At 45.7% G+C, this 10561-nt stretch overlaps 1 protein-coding gene across 2 annotated transcripts; it reads right to left on the bottom strand.

The window, feature by feature from the left end:
- Window positions 1–971: 971 nt before the first annotated feature.
- Window positions 972–7449, bottom strand: LOC111837609 (uncharacterized). Of its 2 annotated transcripts, XM_023799808.2 has the most exons (3): window positions 7137–7449; window positions 4110–4243; window positions 972–2362 (listed from the first exon to the last, which is right to left on the bottom strand). In XM_023799808.2, the coding sequence occupies exon 3, from the start codon at window positions 2103–2105 to the stop codon at window positions 1473–1475; it is 633 nt and encodes a 210-aa protein (XP_023655576.2). In that variant the 5' UTR covers window positions 2106–2362; window positions 4110–4243; window positions 7137–7449; the 3' UTR covers window positions 972–1472. The 2 variants fall into 2 exon arrangements, with proteins under 2 accessions (XP_023655576.2, XP_023655574.2); XM_023799806.2 differs by lacking the exon at window positions 4110–4243.
- Between the last annotated feature and the right edge of the window lie 3112 nt (window positions 7450–10561).

Genomic DNA, 10561 nt, shown 5'->3' with positions numbered 1-10561 from the left:
ATGCTAGCAGCAGTGTAACGTTAGGAGAAGCATCTCATGGCATCGCGAAGGTCACACTGCGCTGGTCACGCGGCCAGGTTGGTTGATCTTGACCAGCACAATCTGATCCTGGCTTTTAACTTAATGCTTGAGTAAAAATCACATTTTCCAAAGCTAATGTTCTGAACATAATTTCTTCAGTTGCAGATTTACTGAAAGAAAAACAACTTCCACTAAGCAGCTGTATGGTACCTTGAACTCAGGGGCTCTATGAGACCGCGCACGGGGAGACCGCCCCCCACATCCCTCTAGTGTCCCGCTAACGGGGAGACCGCGCCCCACATCCCTCTAGTGTCCCGCTCACGGGGAGACCGCGCCCCACATCCCTCTAGTGTCCCGCTCACGGGGAGACCGCGCCCCCACATCCCTCTAGTGTCCTACTAATGGGGAGACCACACCCCACATCCCTCTAGCGTCCCGCTAATGGGGAGACCACGCCCCACATCCCTCTAGCGTCTCGCTAATGGGGAGACCGCTCCCCCACATCCCTCTAGTGTCCTACTAATGGGGAGACCACGCCCCACATCCCTCTAGTGTCCTGCTCACGGGGAGACCGCTCCCCCACATTCCTCTAGTGTCCTGCTCACGGGGAGACCACGCCCCACATCCCTCTAGTGTCCTGCTCATGGGGAGACCACGCCCCACATCCCTCTAGTGTCCTGCTCACGGGGAGACCACGCCTCACATCCCTCCCACGTCCCCACAGCGCCCTGATAACAGGGAGCGCGCGCCTCCACATCCCCCACCGTCCTGCTAACAGGGAGACTGCGCCCCCATGTCCCCCTGGTGCCCTGCTAATGGGTAGGCCACGACCCCCACCATTCTCTTTGGGGTTGGGCCACACTCTTCCGGAAGCAGCTGGCCCACGCTTTTTATTCAAATAACAAATGTAGGAGAAACCACATCCCTCAGGCTCAGAAACTCTGAGAAAATGAAGAAAAACACAGTTTATTTGGAAACAAATTGATTAGCAAAGTAGATATGATAGCATTGCATCTGTTATACAGACATACAAACAGTTACACACCCACATCTGTGCGGCACGTTGGTGAGCATGTCATGCTAATGGTGCTAAACAGGACTTGCATTCAGGACACAGTTTACATTCAGGTTCCACTGGAGCCTGTGAGCAGGCGAATGATGTCACTGCTGGCTGACTGTCCAGTTTATCTGGTGCGAACAGAGCTGGTTGCTTTTGTTACTCAGGTGTCTGCAGATTTGGAATAAATCGTGATTACATAAACCAGAGGTAAAACATACATACTGCGCCAAATATCTATTTTCTCCCGATTCTATGACTACATGACTCTTTTTGGTTGTCTCAAAAAAAATGTTTTCTAAGTGAAATTAGATACAAAAAGTTACTAGACTTCTAAAAGCTTTTTTAAAAACAATCTAGGAACTCCAGTGCCTCTGGTTTTGCAGCATTTGCTTCAGTATAGAAATGTTACAAACATTCTAGAAGGTTCTGGAAGCCTGATGGGTGACACACACAGACTGGCGAAAGGAAGGAGCCCGTTGCTGTCTGTTTTGGCCTGTATGGTGTAAGCCTTGAGGGAGGCCTTCCCCATCAGGACAGACATGTGGATGATGCTGACTGTCTCTCCGTCATGATAGGGGGTCCCCAGGACAAAATCATGGCTTTGGCTGGCCTGGAGAAGTGGGTACGAGACTGTCAGCTTCTCCAGCTTCAGGACGGCAAAGTAGTCCTGGGTGGGGACCTTGCCCCCAGTGTCACTGCACTTGACCAGCGACAGGTGGTGAACTTCCGAGTTGTTCAACAAGAGGGCGACGTTGAGCGGCGAGGTATAAAGGACGGTGAGGCGCTTCTCGGTCAGGGGTCTGGAGCCGTCGGGGCCATTTAGGCCGGACTGAGGCCAGTCCGTGCACTTGCATTCTGGGTGTCCGATGGCACTGCAGGCGACCAGATCCCGCGAGCAGCTGCAGGTACACAACCTACCCTCCGTCACGTACGCCAGCTTGGCGTCGGGCCGTAGCAGCGCTGGCACTGCCACGCACAGCAGGCAGGACAGCAGGGTGCCGCCCGTTTGCCCGCACGCACGCATGCCCCCCACCCCCCCAGGAACACCCTAGCACGCTTCACTGACACCCAGCTGACTGGGAGTCTTGCATTCCCACTGCACCGTGAGTTGAAGCTGCTGGAGAGCGGTGAGCGAGGAGCCTACACAGCTGTCGGGCGACGGCGGGGGGGTGACGGGTCGGGGGCGGCTCGTTCCCAGTCTCCACCCGCCTCCATGGACTGCTGGAGCCGTACACACCAGCTGGGAAGAAGGGCCTTGGCCACAGGCTGGGCCGGGCTACTCTGGAAACAGCAGAACAAACAGCGTCCATATTAAAAACTACACACATTTAGTGACTGTGTTCATATCCATTAAATGGTGGCTGATCATGTGATAAAATTGTAAAGACTGATTGGTCAGACCTGCCACTTCCTGCTGATCAGAATCTATTATCTTTAATACTAATAGCCTTAAGGAAGCTGCAGGAAACGTTAAAAGCAGGGGGGAGCTCTGTCCTGTCCAAAGTCCTTAATAACATTTAAAAAACATCAGAAGTTTAAAGAGGTTATTGGGTCCTGAAAAAAACTGGATGGAACATTTCCCAAATCTGGTTTTAGTCAAAGCTTCTTTCTCGTTACTTAAGTAGAAATGTGGGGTTCCTTTAGGACCCGACCCCCCCCCAGTCTGACGAGTAGTACTGGAAACAACCAGCTGTGCTCCATTAAAACCCGAATCCTGAGAGATGGGTGTGTCCCGCACGCCTCACTATAGCTGCTGCAAGTTTTCATTTTCCCAGCACACACACAGACGCACACACACACACACATTTACACACACGTACGCACACACACACACACACATTTACACACACGTACGCACACACACAGGCACAGGCGCGCACACGCACACACATTTACACACACATTTACACACACACACACACATTTACACACACACACACATTTACACACACACACACACACATTTACACACACACACACATTTACACACACACATTTACACACACACACATTTACACACACAGGCACACACACACACACACACATTTACACACACACAGGCGCGCACACACACATTTACACACACACACACATTTACACACACACATTTACACACACGTACGCACACACACACACACACATTTACACACACGTACGCACACACACAGGCACAGGCGCGCACACGCACACACATTTACACACACACATTTACACACACACACATTTACACACACAGGCACACACACACACACACACACATTTACACACACACAGGCGCGCACACACACATTTACACACACACATTTACACACACACACATTTACACACACACACACATTTACACACACACATTTACACACACACACATTTACACACACAGGCACACACACACACACACACACATTTACACACACACAGGCGCGCACACACACATTTACACACACACACACATTTACACACACACACACATTTACACACACGTACGCACACACACACACACACATTTACACACACGTACGCACACACACAGGCACAGGCGCGCACACGCACACACATTTACACACACACATTTACACACACACACATTTACACACACACACATTTACACACACACACATTTACACACACAGGCACACACACACACACACACACATTTACACACACACAGGCGCGCACACACACATTTACACACACACACATTTACACACACACAGGCGCGCACACACACATTTACACACACACACATTTACACACACACATTTACACACACATTTACACACACACACATTTACACACACACACATTTACACACACACACATTTACACACACTGTACTATTGACAACACACTTCCAAATGATAGCAACAGTAAAGCAGGTAAATATATTAAGTTTGGTCAGAGTTCAGACTTTTGCCCCAAAGAAAAAACAACTTCTGTCTAATGTAACTATAGGTATCTAAGGAAAATATCTAATAAAACAACATGTGGCCCTTTTATAGTTCTTTTTAAAAAGACGATTTCATTTTACCTCATGCAAACATTCCTGGAACATTCCTTCTCAGGGTTTACGTTTCCTGTGGGAAAACGTTTCCACAAGGACATGTTGTCCATGTATTCACATGTGGTCAGGACCTGCTGCTCAGTGCTGCCTAACTCCTGCAACTTAAATTAGCAATGAAAGCACTCAGGTGACTGGCGACTTGGCTGAAGCTAACAGACAGACCTGTGATGTCCTGTGGGAGAATGAGAGGGCTGCGTCTGTCTGCAGGTGTTATAAATAAATCATTAAACATTCAAACGCAGTTCAGGAACACCCCCTCCCAGATATGCCTCGCTGTTCCTGTGTCATGCCAGGCACATGAGCAGAGGATGAGGAAAAACAAGACAGATTTTAAGGGACAGCTGACAGGGGAAGCAGGGATTCCAAACGCCCCCTGACCCTGATTATGCTGTGACACTCACTGGTCTCACTGGTCTTTTACCTGGGTCTCACTGGGTACACACAGGCAGTGACTGGTAGCTCAGGGTGAATCCCACCAATCTACAAACATGCAAGTTCTCCATTAACTTCCTGAATGTTTCATGACGATTGCAGTCATGCGACTCCAGAATTCATTGATGAAACTGATCGCTCTCTGGCAGAAGTATCGCCCCTTAATTAAAACAAGCACTTCCCAGTCCTTCTCTAACTTATTATCCAAAATAAACTGGGTTTAGGCACTGGATATTTTTCTGACTGTTTATACAGTTCCTGGAACTGACTCGTAAAAGACCACAAGGTTTGCATATGAAGCATCACTAAATAACAGTGTGTCCCCAAAGCTAAGCCAGCTGTCCCTGTTTACATGCAATGATTTAACTTCCCCAGCGCCAAGGCACAAAAACACGTACTGCATTCTGGGGGAAATAGTCCCCTTGGAGTTTAATTATGAGAAAACGCCTTCTACATCATTCGAAACCCTGACTGTTCTTCGTAGCCCAAAAATAAGCCCATAAATTTGATAAAGCTTTGGAGAATGACGTCTGTGTCTCCTTAAGCATGAAAGGATTCCCCTAAATAGAGGAGCTGGAATTGGAGCTTAGGCAGAAACTCATGGGGGGCGGGGGGGGGGGTCACTCCTCCCCGAATGATTTCTGCCTGCCTCCGCAGTCTGGGTTTGATGGGTATTGTAGCGCTTAGTGGGTAAGGATCTGTCTCTATGTCCAGAAGGTCATGGGTTTGAGTCCTCAGGCTGGCAAAATAAACATATCATTGTTGAGTCCTTGTGCCTTGAGCCTTATCCCCAACTGCCCCAGGGATGCTGCCTGACCCAGGCCTTCCTCCGTGGTTTTGGAGAAAAGCATCTGCTAAATAAACTTAAACAGGGAGCATATTGAACTCTCCGCAGGAAGGATTGGTCAATTGCTTCTAATAACAAACCAGGAACAACCAATGAGCACCACCGATTGTGTCAGGATCAGCAGCCAATGAGAGCTGAGCATCCGTTCCATGTGGTGCCAGTACAGCTGGCCCACAGATCCAACTAGAACTGGCCAGAGAGGAAAAGAGCAGGTAATGTTAGCAATTAAAAATCAACAAGGAAAAAGCCTTAAGGACTCTATAACAAAATGTAATGGTAAGAGAGGCTGGGGCTCTGTCCTCGGAACCTGGGTGGGCAGGTCTGCTGGGGTCCAGTGGTCATTCTGTGCTGGGGGGGCATGCCTTTACAGCCATCTGGTTTGTTTCATGGTTCTTTCTCCAAAATGAACAAAAGTGAGGACTGTCCAGAGGAAACCCGAAAATCAGGACAAAAAGCGTCTTGAGGCAAACAGGAGAAAAAGAAAAGCAGCGGAAGTCTGTGTGCAATTTCGTTGCAGACCGTGACCCGGCCACGGAGACAGGACTCTGGCTCTGCCTGCGCTTAAATGACACCGTAATGAAAATTTATTTTTAATTTTTCCTTTTAAAGGATTGGGGCCAGCTGTCTGAGTCGATATTTAAAGCAGCTGTTTCTTCGTGAAAGGGGCATTGCAACATCATACTGCGGTAACCATAGTTCAGCCTTCATATTTTAATTCACAGCGTACCATCAACCATTATATAGTTTACAACGACAAGTTTACACATAAGGTCATATATAAAGAAACCGCTCTAATTATTTATCTGAAGGTGCGACAGCAATCATTGAAGTCGGAGCCTGAATGTATTGGCGTGGAAAACTCGGGCCAGGAGACAATAAAATCAGTATTATTGTAGGTATATAAACCCCCAACACGCATTACGGCTCCGCGATAGCAGCAATACTGCATTACGGGGATCGGTCTTCTAAGCAGGGGGTGGTCTGTGTTACAATGACCAGTGTGGGGACGTGCTAAGGAAGACATATTTCAGTCAACCAGGGTAAAGCTTCCCGGGACCGTCTGCCAAAGCACAGGGTCACGCCTCCAGACTGGCTTAGGAAAAAGACCGTGAAGATCGGGTTTGTGTGTGTGTGTGTGTGTGTGTGTGACTGTAAAGGTGAAAGCTGAAGAGTTACACAAAATAAGAGATTAAACTGACGGAATCCATGTTCAAATGCATATATTACGATATACACCAACAAGTAAAACTGTAAACATCAATTATTAATCCTTAGCGTTATTCAGAACTTTATTAATAATTAATAAATGGACATCGAATGCATAATTTAATTCATAAGGACAATATAATTCATATTTTATTTAACATTTTATCCTTAATGATCTCAGGATGATCACTGTATGCTGTAAACAAAAAAAACGGCAATCCTGATGAACAGTCGGGGGTCAAACATAACCCCGAGTAATCTTTATAAAATCCCGATGAATTACTTAATTTTTGATGCGCACCGTTAGGCTGATAGTATGGGGCACACGTGGCAAATAATGAGCTACGCCTGGAAGCTTTTAAAAGTCACATAAAATCGCTGCCAGAAATAAAGATTAAATCAACCAAAATCCGTACGAAACCGCCTCATGTTCATTTCATGAAGAGTGATGAAACTACACTTTGAACGAATAAAAACGGTAAACAACGTTTTCTTGACGGCTGACTTACCGGGCAGAAAAAACTTGAAGAGCAGTTCGCTTTTGCTCAGCTGCTTTTGATGCAAGTCGGAAATAATTTCTTTGTTTTAGTTGTGGGAGGGGAAAAACTGAGAAACTACTCATCCCATAGAGCTTTGTCACCGCTGAAAAAAGGTCGTCCATATTTGGGGTCTGGATTGTGTAACATCGCCGTTCATAACCGTCGCATTTTCTTCTAAAAACTACATGTCGCAAGTTACAACAATATTACATTTGCAGAAAAAATATGTAGTTTTCAAGATTAATTTCTTAACAGCTGTGACTTGTATCTATGAAAAGTGAAGTTTTGATGCGCAGTAAGTAAAAGTTATTTATACCATATATATATATATATATATATATATATATATACACTCACCTAAAGGATTATTAGGAACACCTGTTCAATTTCTCATTAATGCAATTATCTAATCAACCAATCACATGGCAGTTGCTTCAATGCATTTAGGGGTGTGGTCCTGGTCAAGACAATCTCCTGAACTCCAAACTGAATGTCAGAATGGGAAAGAAAGGTGATTTAAGCAATTTTGAGCGTGGCATGGTTGTTGGTGCCAGACGGGCCGGTCTGAGTATTTCACAATCTGCTCAGTTACTGGGATTTTCACGCACAACCATTTCTAGGGTTTACAAAGAATGATGTGCAAAGGGAAAAACATCCAGTATGCGGCAGTCCTGTGGGCGAAAATGCCTTGTTGATGCTAGAGGTCAGAGGAGAATGGGCCGACTGATTCAAGCTGATAGAAGAGCAACTTTGACTGAAATAACCACTCGTTACAACCGAGGTATGCAGCAAAGCATTTGTGAAGCCACAACACGCACAACCTTGAGGCGGATGGGCTACAACAGCAGAAGACCCCACCGGGTACCACTCATTTCCACTACAAATAGGAAAAAGGGCTACAATTTGCACGAGCTCACCAAAATTGGATAGTTGAAGACTGGAAAAATGTTGCCTGGTCTGATGAGTCTCGATTTCTGTTGAGACATTCAAATGGTAGAGTCAGAATTTGGCGTATACAGAATGAGAACATGGATCCATCATGCCTTGTTACCACTGTGCAGGCTGGTGGTGATGGTGTGGGGGATGTTTTCTTGGCACACTTTAGGCCCCTTAGTGCCAATTGGGCATCGTTTAAATGCCACGGCCTACCTGAGCATTGTTTCTGACCATGTCCATCCCTTTATGACCACCATGTACCCATCCTCTGATGGCTACTTCCAGCAGGATAATGCACCATGTCACAAAGCTCGAATCATTTCAAATTGGTTTCTTGAACATGACAATGAGTTCACTGTACTAAAATGGCCCCCACAGTCACCAGATCTCAACCCAATAGAGCATCTTTGGGATGTGGTGGAACGGGAGCTTCGTGCCCTGGATGTGCATCCCACAAATCTCCATCAACTGCAAGATGCTATCCTATCAATATGGGCCAACATTTCTAAAGAATGCTTTCAGCACCTTGTTGAATCAATGCCACGTAGAATTAAGGCAGTTCTGAAGGCGAAAAGGGGTCAAAGACCGTATTAGTATGGTGTTCCTAATAATCCTTTAGGTGAGTGTATATCATCACGATTATACCTTTCAAAAGTGCCGGTTCCAACTCCTAACTCCGCAAGAGGGCGATCCCTCATCTCTCACGTTGTTCATACATAACGCAGGACACTGAAATCTTAAATCACGGAGCAAACCGTTGATTCCAAAATGTACATTAAACTATTTATTTAAGATATGTTGTAAACGCAAATAAAGCTCCAAATATCAAGATTAAATATATTCCCTTTTTGCGGTCAATCACTGTACAGCAGTTTGTACAATCATACAAGCTTACATGATGTCAGCATCATTTTAACGTACAACAAAGATCATTACAGTTTTATAGAATACTTTTAATTTTTTTTAATGGGTTGCTCAATGTGCCATTTGTTTATATACATTGCAACCCATGCATTACAGAAAACGGGAAGCGTGTACTTAAAAGCTAGTCGAGAAAAATAATTGACGCCTTTAGCAAGTGAAAAGTCGAATCTCTTTGCTGCGGTTAAAACAACTTTCGCCCACACCTCACCGCTTTGAGTTCTGGATCCGGATCATCGTTTTCTTTTGTTTTTTTTTGTTTTTTTTGCTGGCCGCATGATGAAATCTGTTTGCCACGCTGTCATACGTCAAAAAAAAACTTCCCGAGGACTGAATGTTCTTTCGTCTAAACCTCAACTTACTCTCGCTTCGTTGGAACTGACTCAGAGGTGCAGATGGAGGGGGGACGGGGGGGGACCTTATTGAGCCGTCCCCCACTTTTGAGGGTAAAAAATAACAAATTTTGATAAGTAGCATCCCTAAATAGGGTTGGATACCATGATGTCTGAACTCATGAAACTATCTAACATCACAAACTACTCATAGCACGTGTTTGCTGCAGGCAGGAGACCACTCACTCATCCACGTGCCTTTGCACACACGCGCGCGCATCCCCGCGCCTGTACGCACGCGCACCCACTCGCTCCATTTATCTCTGTTTTGTAGGTAGACAGAGTAAAGTGCACGCGCCCCCATTAGCCTAGACATGGCTCTAAAATGTTTCACTTCCACGAAGACCTATCGATTTAACGATTCGATTTAACTCAAACACCTGTATCACTTAAAACATTTTATTCAAAAACATCTATAGGCTACTTGCCGCATCTGTGACATCACGCATTCTGTTTATGAGAACTGAGAATTGAGCTGCCTTAAATTGTGACGGATGCAGTTTTGGTCACAGCCTCACAGGGACCTAAGCGGTATGCAACACAGAAAAAGTAGACGTAAATTCTATATAGGCTTAATCTATACCAAAGTTACGTTGGCTGCAATTGTCAACGTGATTTTGCCACATCTAATATATATTACCGCAAACAAACAATACGACTCCATCCAAGTTTTACTTAACGTTAAATTATGTCTGTTAGAATAAAGCTATAATCATATGAGTGTGGCTTCAGATAATGTGTAACATTACAGTATACTGCGCTCAGCAGGCACGTGCACACATAGAGATCAAAGGGGGCTTGAGCACCTGCCCTTTTTATTCCTGGGGAGAAAGTGCCCTTATTTCTGGGGTGTTTTTTTTTTTTTTAAATAATATATATTCCTGTTTGCGCACAGCTTCCCTGTCAAACAAATATATTTATTGAAGAATAGTATATCTAAATATCAGATCAAGAAGTTCTGAAGCGAACATCCCCCCCCCCCCCCCCCCCCACCCCCGCGCAGCGGCGCACATCATATACACACACACAGCCCCTCCCAGCAGTGTTTTCCTTGGCTTGTGCTGAGGTGAGTGGAGCTGGTGATGAACAAAAGATTAAACTACCAGTGCCTCGAATAAGGCTCGAATTTACTGCTGATTAGCCAAA

Source organism: Paramormyrops kingsleyae, chromosome 3 (assembly GCF_048594095.1).
Source record: "Paramormyrops kingsleyae isolate MSU_618 chromosome 3, PKINGS_0.4, whole genome shotgun sequence".
In the NCBI taxonomy this organism is placed as follows: Eukaryota; Metazoa; Chordata; class Actinopteri; order Osteoglossiformes; family Mormyridae; genus Paramormyrops; species Paramormyrops kingsleyae.
Note: the sequence above shows the minus strand (reverse complement) of the source record. Positions and strands in the feature narration are given on the sequence as shown.

What these genes read in the sequence shown, in the direction of transcription:
- LOC111837609 (XM_023799808.2), bottom strand. Translation starts at nt 2,105, where the DNA reads ATGCGTGCGTGCGGGCAAACGGGCGGCACCCTGCTGTCCTGCCTGCTG.